Source organism: Podarcis bocagei (genome assembly GCF_964188305.1).
Source record: "Podarcis bocagei genome assembly, chromosome: 7".
Taxonomy (NCBI): Eukaryota; Metazoa; Chordata; class Lepidosauria; order Squamata; family Lacertidae; genus Podarcis; species Podarcis bocagei.
The window spans coordinates 3,740,144-3,755,920 of NC_138132.1; the positions used below are offsets into that span (position 1 = coordinate 3,740,144).

The following is a 15,777-nucleotide window of genomic DNA, read 5'->3' on the forward strand; positions in this document are numbered from 1 at the left end:
ACCAGTCAAGTAATAAAGAAGCTCTTGACTGAGGAATTTGACTAGGACTCCTGTTCTTGTCGTCTGCCTCCGGGGAAATACTCCGCTATAAACAGGGAGAAGTGGTTTTGCCGAGGTGCCACCATGCAAGCAGAAAGCGCAGCCAAAGTGTGTGGGCGGTAACTCCTAATACCATAAGCTAACCATGTGCTGTGTGGGAAAGGGCTTTCTTTTCCCTGCCCTGAATCCTCCAACAGCTTCATCAAGCGCCAACTAATTCTACAGCAGGGGTGGCCAACTCTCAAAAGACTGTGATCTACAGTGGTGCCTCGCAAGACGAAATTAATCCGTTCCGCAAGTTTTTTCTTCTTGCGAGTTTTTCGTCTTGCGAAGCACGGTTTCCCATTGAAAATCAATCAATGCGTTCCTATGGAGACCGTCCGGGGACAGAGGGGAAGTGCCGCTCTGTCCCCTCTTTTGAAGCAAGGGGCGGAGAGGAGAAGATTGCTTCTCCCCCTTGCCGCCCCTTGGTTCAAAAGGGGTCCGGGGAGAGAGGGGAAGGTGCTGCGCCTTCCCCTCTGTCCCCGGAGCTTGCGGGGCTGGCAACGGGGAGAAGCGATCTTCTCCCCGCCACCCCTTGCTTCAAAAGAGGTCCGGGGACAGCGGGGAAGACGCACTGCGCTTCCCCGCTATCCCCGGAGCTTGCAGGGCAAGCTTCATTTTGCGAAGCAAGCCCATATGGAAATGCGTCTTGCGAAGCGGCTAAGAAAACGAAAAACTCCTTCGTCTAGCGAGTTTTTCGTCTTCCGAGGCGTTCGTCTTGCAGGGCACCACTGTACTTTCAGAATTATAAATCTACCCCCATTTTGGGGGGTTCAGCTCAAAGTTGCTGACCCTTTTTTTAGGAAGGAGAAGAGCCCTGTTTTTGGGGGGTTAAAAATAAGCTTTTGGGGGGAGTTTCCGTTTTTTTGGGGGGTTAAAGCCAAGGGACGGGTGGTGCTGCGGGTGGTGCTGTGGTCTAAACCACAGAGCCTAGGGCTTGCCGATCAGAAGGTGGTTCGAATCCCCGCGACGGGGTGAGCTCCCCTTGCTTGGTCCCTGCTCCTGCCAACCTAGCAGTTCAAAAGCACGTCAGCGTGCAGGTAGATAAATAGGCACCACTCTGGGGGAAGGTAAATGGCGTTTCCGTACGCTGCTCTGGTTTCGCCAGAAGCGGCTTTGTCATGCTGGCCACATGACCCGGAAGCTGTGCATTGGCTCCCTCGGCCAGTAAAGCGAGATGAGCGCCGCAACCCCAGAGTCGGCCACGACAGGACCTAATGGTCAGGGGTCCCTTTACCTTTAAAGGCAAGGGGAAAAGGGGGAAAGTCACTCATAAAAAGATCACTATGGATCAAAACAGCAGCACAGAGAAATCTCCGTCTTCCCTTCCAGAGATCACACAACAATGGAGGGCAGGAGTCAGTTTTAGTGCCGCTAAAGAAAGGGAGCCAGAGATCGATCGCGATCTACCAAATCCTCGCAGGGATCTACCAGTAGATCGCAACCAACCTGTTGGACATCCCTGTTCTAGAGTGATGAGACTTTTGATGATCCACTTTCGCCATGCCGTGAATAATTGTACGAACTTACACCTTGTCGCCTCTTACTCCAAACTATTAAAAAAAGTCCCAAATGCTGCAGTCTTCCTTCAACGGACAACCCTTGATAGTTTTGCTTGCAGTGGGAGACCAGGGTGACCGTAGTCTTCCTCTCTCTCTCCCTTTTCCGCAGGGACACACGGAAGAACTCTGGGGCCTGGCCACCCACCCGGCTTTGGACCAGTTCCTGACCTGCGGGCAAGACAAGCAGGTTCACCTGTGGAGCGTGGCCAGCCACCAGCCCCTGTGGAGCAAGGGGATCGAGGTGGGTTCTTGTGCCGGTTGGGGGGCAGAGGGGAGGACTGGGTTGGGGATTCCGTGTGGGGTTCTATGTGAGGGGCAGGTGGGGCTCGCTCACCTGGGAAGGGAGCCCTTCTAGGAGAACTCTGACCCCAAACCTCCACTGCCTTGGGGGATATCTTCAGGAGAAAAAACGTCTCAGGAGGAAACCTTACACAAATCTGGAGGGGCGTCCCTAAGACAGTTGGATGGTGCCTTGTACGCCTCCTTCCAGCAATTCCTGCAGCCAAGCTGGTGCCAAATGTCTTCCTCTGCTTTCCTTTGGTGAGGCTGAGGATGGGGGGGGGGTCTTGTCCTCTGGACAGCCCAGGACCTCCAGACACACTTTCCAGGCTTGTGCCCCGGGGAGGTCACTTGGGTGATGCCAATGCAGTTCCCTCCCCAATTCCCTGGTGACATAAAATGGTTCCCATGCTTAGTGCTACACATCCCATAATTGCACTTCCTTTCTCTGTCTCCTGCAGGACGCGGCTCGCTCTGCTGGATTCCATCCCAGCGGCTCTGTTCTAGTGGTGGGCACCGTAACTGGCAGGTAATTATTATTATTTACAGTGGTACCTCAGGTTACAGATGCTTCAGGTTACAGACTCCACTAACCCAGAAATAGTACCTTGGGTTAAGAACTTTGCTTCAGGATGAGCGGCACGGCAGCAGCAGGAGGCCCAATTAGCTAAAGTAGTACCTCAGGTTAAGAACAGTTTCAGCTTAAGAACGGACCTCGAGAATGAATTAAGTTCTTAACCCGAGGTACCACTGTATTGGACGCGGGTAGCGCTGTGGTCTAAACCACTGAGCCTCTTGGGCTTGCCGATCAGAAGGTTGGCAGTTCGAATCCCCGCGACGGGGTGAGCTCCCGTTGCTCAGTCCCTGCTCCTGCCAACCTAGCAGTTCGAAAGCACGTCAAAGTGCAAGTAGATGTGAAAAGTGAAGTTACAGGGAGCCAGGCAGAGGGCCTTTTTGGTGGTGGCACCCGCCCTGTGGAACGCCCTCCCACCAGATGTCAAAGAAATAAACAACTATCTGACATCTGAAGGCAGCCCTGTTTAGGGAAGTTTTTAATATTTAATGCTGTATTGTTTTTAACATTCGATTGGGAGCCGCCCAGAGTGGCTGGGGAAACCCAGCCAGATGGGCGGGGTATAAATAAATAAATAAATTAATAATAATAATAATAATAATAATAATAATAATTTATTTATTTATTTATTGGTAGCCAATTAATCTCCTCAGGGTTTCGGACAAGGGCCCTGCCTGGAGATGGTAATGATGATTTGAATTTGCATACCATTCTTCACCCAAGGTTCGCAGGGCGGTTCGCAATATTAAAAGCACAAAACAAGAACACAAAATTCGTAATAAAACGAAGTACGTTTAAAAGGCCGTAGAATGTTAACCAGCCGAAAGCCCTAAAGAGAAATTGAAGATACGTCATGAACGTGCCAAGCGAGAGATTAAACCTAGGTCTTTCTGCTTCCCCTCTGAACTCTGGCCCTTCCCCAAAATCAGTCCAACAGATCTGATTATTTTTTTCCCTCTGGGGAGTCTCTTCCTCCACTCCTGTTCTGCCACCACACAGCCAAAGAAACTGTCGCGTGGCCTCCTGGAAAACTTTCCCCTCCCTTCTCTGCTTCAATTCAGGTGGCTGGTGCTGGACACGGAGACCCGAGATCTGGTGACCATTCACACGGATGGAGGGGAGCCCATTTCTGTGGTCAGCTTCTCCCCAGGTAGGAAATGTGGGGGGGGGGTACGGAGGGAGGAGCCAAGAGGTGGGTTTGGAAGGAAGGTTGCGGCAGAATCCTACCGTGATCTGTTGGTTTGTCTTTGCGTTTAGCTTCTGTTGTTGCTGTTGTCGAATTGTGATGTCCACAAGTACAGTGGTGCCCCGCAAGACGAATGCCTCACAAGACGGAAAACCCGCTAGACAAAAGGGTTTTCCATTTTGGAGGTGCTTCGCAAAACGAATTTCCTATGGGCTTGCTTCGCAAGTCGAAAATGTCTTGCGAGTTCCTGCGGGTTTTTCCCCCTCCCCCCCCTTTTCCCCAAGCTGCTAAGCCACTTATCAGCTGATCCTAAGCTGCTAAGCCGCTTAACAGCTGATCCACTAAGCCGCTTAACAGCTGATCCGCTAAGCCGCTTAACAGCTGATCCGCTAAGCCGCTTATCAGCTGATCCGCTAAGCCGCTTAACAGCTGATCCGCTAAGCCGCTTATCAGCTGATCCGCTAAGCCGCTAATAGCGCTAATCTGCTAAGCCACTAATGGGCTTGCTTCGCAAGACGAAAAAACCGCAAGACGAAGAGACTCGCGGAACGGATTCTTTTCGTCTTGCGAGGCACCACTGTAGCTTTTTTCGCCTGGGAAAGGCAAGCAGAGCATTCACTGTTAAGATAGGAGGGCTTGTCCTCTAGGTTCATTCCTTCGTTCTTAACGGAAGGAGCGTAAAGAGCTTTGGGTCAGACCAAAGATTCGGCTAGTTGGCCGGGGGGAGAGGGTGTCCTGTCTCCCAGTGACCAGCCAAATGCCTATGGGAGGCCACAAGAAAAACAAGAATGCAATTGCTCTCTCTCCCTCCTGCGATTCCCAGCAAATTATTATTATTATTATTATTATTATTATTATTATTATTATTATTATTATTATTATTATTCCACCCTATACCCGGGTGGCTCAGGGTAGTTCACAGAATAAAATCAAGATATAAAACCACAAAATACCTAATAAAAACAACACAATAGCCCCCCCCCCAACAAAAAACACATTTTAAAAGGGCATAGGATGTCAATCAGATCAGCCAAAGGCCTGGTTAAAAAGGAATGTTTTTGCCTGGCGCTTAAAGGTATATAACGAAGGTGCCAGGCGACCTTCCCTGGGGGGAGCATTCCACAGATGGGGAGCCACTGCAGAGAAGGCCCTGTTCTCATGTTGCCACCCTCCGGACGTCTCGAGGAGGCGGCACACGAAGAAGGGCCTCAGGAGATGATTTCAGGGTCCAGTTCATATGGAAAGAGGTGGTCCTTGAGGTATTGCGGTCCTGAGCCGTTTAAGGCTTTATCGGCCAAAACCAGCCCTTTGAATTGGGCCCAGAAGCTAATTGGTAGCCAGTGCAGTCAGACCAGGATCGGTGTAATATGCTCAAACCATCTTGAGCAACCGGGCCACTGAATTCTGCACCAGCTGGAGTTTCCAAACCGCTAAGAACTGATATTGTGGACATTCTTTTTTTTCTTTTTGTTTTGGGGGATCGTAACCGGGAAAGAGGGGGGGGTGAGAGCTTCTGAATCCAAAAGGAGGAGAATTTTATGATGTTTAAGTTTAGTGTGTTTAGTAACAAATATTTAAAATTGGGAAATTTGTGGAAGGGAACATAGGTCGACCTTAGAAAAGGATGTTAAGATTAGAATTGATGTATAAGTTAAAATTGGTTAATTAAGAAGAATTAAGTTAAAAAAAAAAAGACTATAATAATATTTTGAAGATGAGAGTAAGAACTTGCTGAGCCAACTATTGGAATTAGGATGTATGAAGGGGTGGTGCGGGGAAGTCAGAGAATGTGGTTAAGAAAGTAAGGTTTTGAAATTATGCATGTTTGTCTTTGTCTCTGTGTGTTTGTGATGTCAATGTAAAATGTGAAAACTCAATAAAAATTTATCCAAAAAAAAATATGAAGTTTCCAAACCGTCTTCGGTGGCAGCCCTACTTAGAATACAATGGGATTTGGAGGGATGCTGAATCCCAGAGATATGTTGTTGCACTGTTCAATTTGTTTTTAACAACGCTTATGCAATTTTCTAATTATTATTTTTTTGCCGGGTTGGGAATATTCTCTGGGAACTTTTCAGTGGAAAGCGATGCTTGACTATTACAAAAATAATAATAATCCTAAGCCTATTGGAACTGACTCCTTCGGAAGGTGGTGGACTCTCCTTCCTTGGAGGTTTTTAAATAGAGGTTGGATGGCCATCAGTTATGGATGCTGCAGCTGAGATTCCTGCATTGCAGGGGGTTGGACTGGATGACCTCAGGGGTCCCCCTTCCAAGTCTACCGCTCTCTGATACTAAGTGTGCACTGGAGACTAAAAATTCTGAGCTGCATTAAGACCCCCATTTTGCCTTCCAGTGTCTTCCCACCCCTCCAGTCCCCTGACTCTTGCTTTTGTGCTTTGCAGATGGCAAATACCTGGCCCTGGGCTCCCACGACAACTTTGTCTACATCTACCTGGTTTCTGAGGGTGGCAGGAAGTACGGGCGCGTCGGCAAGTGTTCGGTGAGTGGAGGCACAACCAAAGACATTCTGCCGAGAAAGATTCCCTCCCTCCCTCCCTCCCTTCCTCCCTTCCTCCCTTCCTCCCTTGACTTCCTTTCACCCAAAGGTTACAACATCCAAAACTCCATGTTTAAAAACAACTTACAATCACAATATAAGGCAGGTGCTAAAGATACACAGTGGACACTCGGGTTGCGAACGTGATCCGTGTGGGAGGCATGTTTGCAACCCGCAGTGCCGCGTCTGCACACGCGCGGGTTGCGATTTGGTGTTTCTGCGCATAGCACGATTGAGTGCATCTGCGCATGCACAAAAGTAACCCAGAAGTAACCCATTCCAGTACATCCGGGTTTCAGCGCATCTGTACAGTGGTACCTCGGGTTAAGTACTTAATTCGTTCCGGAGGTCCGTTCTTAACCTGAAACTGTTCTTAACCTGAAGCACCACTTTAGCTAATGGGGCTTCCTGCTGCTGCTGCGCCGCCGGAGCACGATTTCTGTTCTCATCCTGAAGCAAAGTTCTTAACCTGAGGTACTATTTCTGGGTTAGCTGAGTCTGTAACCTGAAGCGTATGTAACCTGAGGCTTATGTAACCTGAGGTACCACTGTATCCCAAAAACACGCAACCTGAAGCGTCTGTAATCCGAGGTATGACTGTATACCTCAAGTGCTGAAAACAGGGTAAAGAGTTGCGTCTCCAGAGGGTAGAATATTTACATCCCTCTTTTCTCTAGCCCACACTCTCCAAAGCAGCTGCCAAAAACTTACGCATCGCAAAAGAAACACCCAAATCTAGTTTCAGAAGCAGAAACGTCCCTGTGGCAACATGGCTGAACATGGGCAGTTGGGTCTGATGCTCAGCTAGGAAGTATTTACAGCCTTTCCGGGCCTCTTCTGTTTCAGGCACCTGCTGTTGCATCCTTGTAAGGCGGTCTTCAGCAACCTGGTGACCTCCATTATGTTTTGGACCGCAACTCTCATCAGCCTCAGCGATGGTGCTGGCTTGGGGGCTGATGGGAATTGTAGTTCAAAACATATCAAGGGTACCAGTTTGACAAAGGCTGCCATATTAAGGTAGTGAAACACTGTAATATTGCAAGTGGCCAGCAGAGGGAGCTGCTTTGTTAGATTTAGGGGTCCAGCCAGCCGTGCATAAATGAATGACGGGTATGTCTTTAAAATAAAAATAAAAATATCCTTTTAAAAAATGGATAATGGTTTGTGGTACTTCGCTCCTCTGGGAAGGTACGGCGGTCCACAACAGCCTGATTTCCTGGGCTTTTTTTGACTTGGCCCCAGAAGATGCTGAACAACAGGAGCCTCTGGCCATGCGCAGAGTGTCCACCTCATTGGGCGCAGCGAGGAGATTAGCAGGGCACACGGTGGCCGTGAGCGCCAGGGTCATTTGCCTTGAAGGGAAATAAAGCGCTCTGGGCTCGGTTGGCTAGAGCGTGGGGCTGATAGTGCCAACGTGGCAGGTTTGATCCCTTTATGGGACAACTGCATAATCTCGCATTGCAGGGGGGTTGGACTAGATGATCCTTGGAGGTCCCTTCCAAGTCAACAATTCTGTGGTTTCTAAGGGGTTGTAGAGCATCAATAATAATAATAACAATAAATTTTTATTTATACCCCGCCCTTCCTGGCTCAAAAACCAGGCTCAGGGCGGCTAACAACAAATTTAAAACACTTAATTATAAAAGCAGCATAAAATACAGTATAAAAACATGAATAACAATAAAATTCAAAAATCAATTAGGTAATCCCCAGGGCTAGCTGGCTGAATTGGTCCTACTTGGGCCAGCGAGGAGGCCAGGAGAGAATGAGCTGTGGGGTCTCAGAGCAGGGTCTTCATAAAAGGAGAGGGGGAGGGAAGAGAAGGGAAATAAAAGATCAGGCTGAATTCAAATTAAAGGCCAGGTGGAATAGCTCTGTCTTACAGGCCCAGCGGAAGGAGGTTAAATCCTGCAGGGTGCTGGTCTCATGGGACAGAGCATTCCACCAGGTCGGAGCCATCACTGAAAAGGCCCTGGCCCTGCCAGTCTGACTTCCTTAGCGCCCGGGACCTCTAAACTGTGATTATTCATGGACCTTAAAGTCCTCTGCGGGGCAGACCAGGAGAGGCGGTCCCGTAAATATGAGGGCCCTAGGCCACAAAGGGCTTTAAAGGTCAAGACGGGCATCTTGAACCTGACCCTATACTCCAGCAGGAGCCAGTGCGACTGGTAAAGCACTGGGTGAATATGCTTTCTTGGCAGGGACCCCGTGAAGAGCCTCGGGGTTATGTGTGTACCAGGAAGTGTTCCCCTTGCAGGTTTGTGTGTGTCTGTCTGTCAATCAATCAATCAATCAATCAATCAATCTAAAATCTCCCCTTTGCTATAGGGCCACTCCAGTTTCATCACCCATCTGGACTGGGCCTTTGACAGCAGCTGTTTGGTCACCAATTCTGGCGATTACGAAATCCTTTACTGTGAGTATAGAGTTTGGGTTCTTGTTCTTAGCGCCACCTTTGCGCTGGGAGTGGGACTAGGAGGAGTCCTCCTTATCAGACCACCTTCTCCTTCAGAGTCTGTTTCCACAATCTGCGATCTCTGCAGAAGGAACAGCCCGGGTTCTGATGGCATTACGTGCTTTACATTTTCTTGTCTGTGTCTCCTTCCTCCTCCTGCTCTCTCCCCACAGGGGACCCCTCCACCTGCCGCCAGATCACCAGCGCTGAGGCCGTCCGCAACATGGACTGGGCCACGGCCACCTGCGTCCTGGGCTTTGGGGTCTTTGGTGAGTGCCTCCTGGCTGGGCGGGTGGTGTGAGCAAGAAATATAATAATAATAATTTATTTTTTATACCCTGCCCATCTGGCTGGGCTTCCCCAGCCACTCTGGGCGGCTTCCAGCAAAATATTAAAATGCAGTAATGCATCAAACATTAAAAGCTTCCCTAAACAGGGCTGCCTTCAGAAAGGCTCTGCGGGGCTCCCAAAACCGAGGCACACACTTTAACCTTTAACCCCCTCAGACAGGATGATGCCCTTGGCTCCGCCCAGAAGCACGAATGGAAGAAATAATAACAACAATAATTATTTATACCCCACCCGTCTGGCTGGCCGGGGGTGGTGGTCAGAGCTACCCCACTTCCTCTTCTTAATAAATGATTTCTTTTATTTTCAAACAGTGAAAATGTCGGCAAGCAAACCCCCTGGTTACTGCTAAACCAGGCAGAATAGGATATGGCAAATGTCCCTTACAGATCGCCTGCGCAACTCCTGCCAGTCCTTTCGGCCATGCGAGTGGTTGGCCCAGCAAGCAACAGAGGGTTTTCGTTTGGGCATTGCAGATTACGATGCACAAAACGGGAAAACGGGATGGGTTGGCGGGATGTTACAACTTCTTTCTCCTGTATAATAATAATAATAATAATAATAATAATAATAATAATAATAATAAAATTTTATTTATATCCCACCCTCCCCAGCCGAAGCCGGGCTCAGAGCGGCTAACAGCAATAAAAGTAACACAGCATTCTGAAATCAATTCATTCTAAAATCAATTCAAAATCAAATTGATGGCAACCATTGGGCTAGAGTTCTATTAGGATTACGAAAGGAGGGGGTCAGACTGTGCCTTGGCCAAAGGCCTGGTGGAACAGCTCTGTCTTGCAGGCCCTGCGGAAAGATGTCAAGTCCCGCAAGGCCCTGGTTTCTTGGGACAGAGCGTTCTACCAGATCAGAGCCAGAGCCGAAAAAGCCCTGGCTCTGGTTGAGGCCAGCCTAACCTCCCTGTGGCCTGGGACCTCCAAGATGTTTTTATTTGAAGACCGTAAGGTCCTCCGTGGGGCATACCGGGAGAGGCGGTCCCGTAGGTACGAGGGTCCTAGGCAGTATAGGGCTTTAAAGGGAAGCTTTTTAATGTTTGGTGTTTCGCTTTGTTTCTATATATGTTGGCTGGCGCAACCCAGTCAGATGGGTGGCGTACAAATAAGAAAATTATTACAGTCGTACCTTGGTTGTCGAACACCTTGTGACTCAGTAGTAGATAGGTAGCCGTGTTGGTCTGCCATAGTCAAAATAAAAAAATTCCTTCCAGTAGCACCTTAAAGACCAACTAAGTTAGTTCTTGGTATGAGCTTTCGTGTGCATGCACACTTCTTCAGAAGAAGTGTATCTGAAGAAGTGTGCATGCACACGAAAGCTCATACCAAGAACTAACTTAGTTGGTCATTAAGGTGCTACTGGAAGGAATTTTTTTATTTTGACTATGGCAGACCAACACGGCTACCTATCTGTAACTGGAACCATGGAAGGCACCACATTGAGCTTCTCTCAGTTATTCAAGCCCCTGGATCACGGCAAGGCTGTGATCCATGAAGGGGACTTCCAAGGCACTACTGTATTATTATTACTGTTATTTCCGCCACTGACTTTTTCTCTGCCCTGTTAGGGATCTGGCCGGAGGGTGCGGACGGCACCGACATCAACGCCGTCTGCCGCTCCCACGACGGGAAGCTCCTGGCATCTGCCGACGACTTTGGCAAAGTGCACTTGTTCTCCTACCCTTGCTGCCAGCCACGGGTGAGCCTCTCGCCCCACCTCCCCAGGGTCTCTTACCCTCTCGTCTTGCCCCGATCCTTTCCTTCTGCTCTCATTCTAAGTACCCAATCCCAGAAGCCAGAACAGCAAGAGGGATCGCTGCGCAGTGAAAGCAGCAATCCCTCTTGCTGCTCTGGCTTCTGGGATAGCTGCGCAGCCTGCATTCGCTCCATAAGACGCACACACATTTCCCCTTTTTAGGAGGGGAAAAGTGAGTCTTATAGAGCAAAAAATACGTTAACCTGAAAGTGGGCAAGGGGCGTTCTGAGACTTCCGCAACAACCTCTCTTGGCTCGTCTCTTTCCCAGTTGCTCGCGGCATCCGCCACTCAACCCCATTCCCCCCTGGTTTCCGCAGTGCCTGCATATCTGGGTTGCCCCCCCATCCTTAGCCCAGTGGTTCTCAAAAAGATTTCTCTGGGCCACACCTTCAGAATAAAAAATTGCTCGCAGCACACCGATTTTTTAAATATAAGAAATATGTTGGAGGACAAAAAGAAACAACTCGTTGAATTATAACATAGAGCACGACTGCTTTATAATGTTATCACGGGACACACCGCAAATAGAGAAGCGTGCAGCTACCTAAGAACGTGAATCATTCCCCAAATACAATTATAAACAAGCCTATATGTACCTTAAGTATGTAGGCAAACTCAAGGGGAAGTATGAGCTCGCTTTTGCTGGGTGATCTCATTTATAGGATGAGATTGTCCTCAGTATCACTCAATGCTCTTGCTCTCGTTTTGAAAAGACATCTATCCATATTCTGCAGAGGATACTATACTGTATTACACTGAAATGTTTAAATGTTTAATAATAATAATAATTTATTATTTATACCCCGCCCATCTGGCTGAGTCTCCCCAGCCACTCTGGGTGGCTCCCAATCAAGTGTTAAAAACAATACAGCATTAAATATTAAAAACTTCCCTAAATAGGGCTGCCTTCAGATGTCTTTAAAAAAGAAGATAGCTGCTTATTTCCTTCACATCTGAAGGGAGGGCGTTCCACAGGGCGGGCGCCACCACCGAGAAGGCCCCCTGCCTGGTTCCCTGTAACCTCACTTCTCGCAGGGAGGGAACCGCCAGAAGGCCCTCGGAGCTGGATCTCAGTGTCCGGGCTGAACGATGGGTATGGAGACGCTCCTTCAGGTATACTGGGCCTTTGAGGCCGTTTAGGGCTTTCAAGGTCAGCACCAACACTATGAATTATGCTCGGAAACGTACTGGGAGCCCATGCAGATCTCTCAGGACCGGTGTTATGTGGTCCCGGCAGCTACTCCCAGTCACCAGTCTAGCTGCCGCATTCTGGATTAATTGCAGTATTTGTTTGTCTTGGAATCTCCCCCCCAGCCCCACTTGCCATCCTTGGAGTTACAAGCTTGGTGGATCAGGGGAACGCTGTGGACATAGTGTATCTTGATTTCGGGAAGGCTTTTGACAAGTGGGGCAGCCGGCCTTTGTGTGTGGGGTTTCTCCTGCCCTCTCCTGAGACCCCTTTCCTCTCTCTTGCTCCAGGCCCCCAGCCACACGTACAACGGCCACAGCAGCCATGTCACCAACATTGCCTTCCTCCACGATGACAGCCTGCTGCTCTCCACCGGTGGGACCGACACCAGCGTCCTCCAGTGGCGACTCGTTTAGGGGAATGGCAGGGCGGGGGGCAAGCGGGGCTTTTCCCCTCCCAGGGGGAGGGAATGGGGCAACGAGTAGGGTTGGGGGTGGGGTTGGATCCTATTAAACACTTTTTGAGGTTGGGAGTGACAGCAATGTGTCGTGGGGGGGGGGAATTGTGGAAAGAGGAAGATTTAAAGAGAGGATACGGCGGAGCTATATTTTACAGACATCTCTATATGAATAATGATAATATATATCCAGATCTATCTCTATATATCTATATTTAAAGGCTGAAGGTTGCACAGGCTGAGAATGTGACGGTGTTGGCGGGGGTGGGGGGGCTTATTCCCAAATTGTGAGGCAGCCCCTGCTCCCCTCCTTAAAGAAATCACGGAGGGAGAAGCTGCCGCCCGCAGATTTCGCTCTCCTCCCCAGACTATGGATGTCAAGCAGTTTGAGACCTGCTTTGACCGGCGAGGCTTTATATTCCTGCTCCCGCAATCTCCCCCATTCCCTATCCCACCCAGAGCTTTGCAAAGAGGCATTGAGTGAGGGAGCCAAGAGTCCTTTTTTTTGCTTTTCCGGACATCCTTCTCCTCCTCCATGAATTTGCTCATCTTCCTTTGAAGCCACCTGTATCCCTCCATCACATTCCCCGAATCAGTGCTTTGGAGAAGGGCTTTCTCTCACCTGCCCTGGGTTTTCATGCAAAATGGGCCTTGCCCCCCACTTTATGCGTGCAGCCATGAATTAAGACGGCTGCCCTTTCACGCCACGACATCAGACTTGGCCAGGCTTCCCTAACTGGCTGGGGGATGGTGGGAAATTGTATATTCCTTAAGTGACGGAGGGCGTCAGGTTGGAGATGGGTGAATAGCAATATTGGGAGCAGAGGAATCCCTTGTCGCTGTCTGAATCAGAGGAAAAGGAGAGGCGTCCTGGGGAGCTAAATCGGAGGGCATGGAGACAACATAGTCTCCTTTTTTTAAAACTCCCAACAGAGTCACATTTTCAGCCCAGGTTGGCGGTATTTTGCACTGGACATATTGATGGTTTGGGGATGGGGAGGGGTGGCACGCGTTTTTGGCAATTTCAGGGCCCGACGAGGAGCAAGAAGGTGGAAGGGGAGGGGCAAAGCATGTCTGTCTGTCTGTCTTCTGTATTTTCCAAAGAAAATGTGGCAGAGCTTAGAAAGCTGTTTAATAAGAATACGACAATAAAAAGAGACCTAACAACGCGCACACAAACACACACACACACGCCTTCCTGTGTGTAAATGTCATTGTCAGGGGCAACTCCTGAACCTTAAACAGACCTCACAGGGCGAGCCTAAACAAGCAGCGTTTTCCGAGGTCAGGTATACGGTCGAATGCGCTCGCGGCGAATTTGTTTGCCCAATGAATGTCATGCTGCCTGGAGCAAAAGGAGCCTGGGGTAGCTCAGCTGGTGACAGCATGGCGTAGGTTGGATCGCCATATGGGACAGCTGCATATTCCTGCCTTGCAGGGGGTGGGTTGGGATGGATGACCTCGGGGTGCACCTTCCATGATTCCATCACCCTCTGCCTGGGGCTTTTTAACGTGCGGCCTCTTTGCTCGGAGGAACAGAAGCGGTCCCAGAGCTAAGCCCCTTGAGCATAGCCTGGGGTTGGGGCCAGAGGATTTTGGAAAGCCCTTCTATAGAAATGCCAAACTTCCACCCTCCTCTATGTTGCTGACTGATGAGTCCCAGGGTGCAGTGAAGCCTCGCCAGCTCCTTATCATTATCAACATCTGCAGCTGCTGCTGCTGCTACTGGATTAGTTTCTCTCATCTCTGCTTCTCTCTCAAAAAAAGAGGATTTAAGAAAGCGGGCGGGGAAGGGAGAGCAGGGAAGGGGGGGCAAGCTCATCTAGGATTATGTAATTCGGCGATCAGGCGACACAGGACTTTTTTTGTGTGTGTGTGGGATTGTAAAGATGAGACCAGAAACTAGCTGGAATTCCAGCTGAAGAAATCACACCTGGAGTTGCAATGTGACTACCGGTCTCTTTTCAATAGCAGAGGAGCACCCGCTGGATCAGGCCCAATGGCCCTTCTAGTCCGGCATCCTGTTCTCACAGTGGCCGACCATATGCTCATTATGGGATACCAGTGAGCAGGATCCGAGCAGAATATATTATTATTATTATTATTATTAATAATAATAATAATAATAATAATAATAATAATATACTGTACAGTGGTACCTCTGGTTGCGAACAGGATCCATTCCAGAGACCCATTTGCAACATGAAAAGAGCGCAACCCGCAGTGGCGCATCTGCGCACCTGTGGGTTGCAATTCGCGGGTTCTGCGCATGATGTCATTTTGCGCTTCTGCACATGCGCGAGCGGCGAAACCCGGAAGTAACCCTTTCCGGTACTTTTGGGTCACCGCGGGACGTAACCTAAAAGAATGTAACTTGAAGCGGACGTAACATGAGGTATGACTGTATTATTTATACCCCGCCCTTCTGACTGGGTTTCCCACTAACCCAGAAATAGTGCTTCAGGTTAAGAACTTTGCTTCAGGATGAGAACAGAAATCGTGATCCGGTGGCGCGGCAGCAGCAGGAGGCCCCATTACCTAAAGTGGTGCTTCAGGTTAAGAACAGTTTCAGGTTAAGTACGGACCTCCCGAACGAATTAAGTACTTAACCCGAGGTACCACTGTATTTGCTACGTGATGGTATATTTGCCAGACAACACATCATAATATTTAGGATTTTATCATACAGTATTCTGTTAATGTACAATTCTTGGAGCCGACGGTTTACGAGATTTCGGGACTGCCAGTTTCAAAATATTCAGAGGGATCCCCCTGCCTCCAGCAAATGCTAAGCGCTTGAATTTTGGTGTTAAATGTGATGTTCGAGATCTAAGCTGGTTTGAAGCCTCACATGCAGAATTAAAAGCGTCGTCCTTATTCTCCCTTTCAGCACAGAGAACTGATCCCGATGTTCAATAAAACAGCCGTCCAAAGTCTAGAAGAGAAACTGGCACAGACCAGAAAGAGAAGCAAAGCTATTTTGCAGATTTATTTTAATAGAGGAAAAAATTAATTAAAGCTCTGGTGGGGAACAGGAGCTGACTAAGTGGCAGGAAATTAAAGGATATTTGCCACCACCGTGCTGAACAGGAAACATTATTAAAGGGGCAGTAGCTGCCCAGAGGAAGCTACTAATTCAGCGTAGGAAAGGGCGTCTGCTGAAGGGGAGCTATTCTGAGAGGGACATTTCTGGGTGACATGGGGTCATCCCAAGGAAGAGGTGGAGCTGCTGTTTTAATTCCTCTCCCGGCGATCACTCGTGGCCGAGTAAGATTGAACGCAGTCTTAGTGCTGTGTCCGTAAGGTGACTGTGGAGAC

At 49.0% G+C, this 15,777-nt stretch overlaps 1 protein-coding gene across 5 annotated transcripts in view; it reads left to right on the forward strand.

Moving 5' to 3' along the window:
* Positions 1 to 13,640, forward strand: part of EML2 (EMAP like 2) — a 47,431-nt gene extending 33,791 nt beyond the window's left edge. For all 5 annotated transcript variants that reach the window (XM_081200264.1, XM_081200263.1, XM_081200266.1 and 2 more), the window contains 8 exons: positions 1,753 to 1,884; positions 2,384 to 2,451; positions 3,558 to 3,646; positions 6,088 to 6,185; positions 8,571 to 8,658; positions 8,871 to 8,966; positions 10,625 to 10,755; positions 12,293 to 13,640. In XM_081200264.1, coding sequence (XP_081056390.1) covers positions 1,753 to 1,884; positions 2,384 to 2,451; positions 3,558 to 3,646; positions 6,088 to 6,185; positions 8,571 to 8,658; positions 8,871 to 8,966; positions 10,625 to 10,755; positions 12,293 to 12,418 — 828 coding nt within the window. In that variant the 3' untranslated portion in view covers positions 12,419 to 13,640. The remainder of the gene's footprint in view (positions 1 to 1,752; positions 1,885 to 2,383; positions 2,452 to 3,557; positions 3,647 to 6,087; positions 6,186 to 8,570; positions 8,659 to 8,870; positions 8,967 to 10,624; positions 10,756 to 12,292) is intronic.
* The last annotated feature ends 2,137 nt before the right edge of the window (positions 13,641 to 15,777 follow it).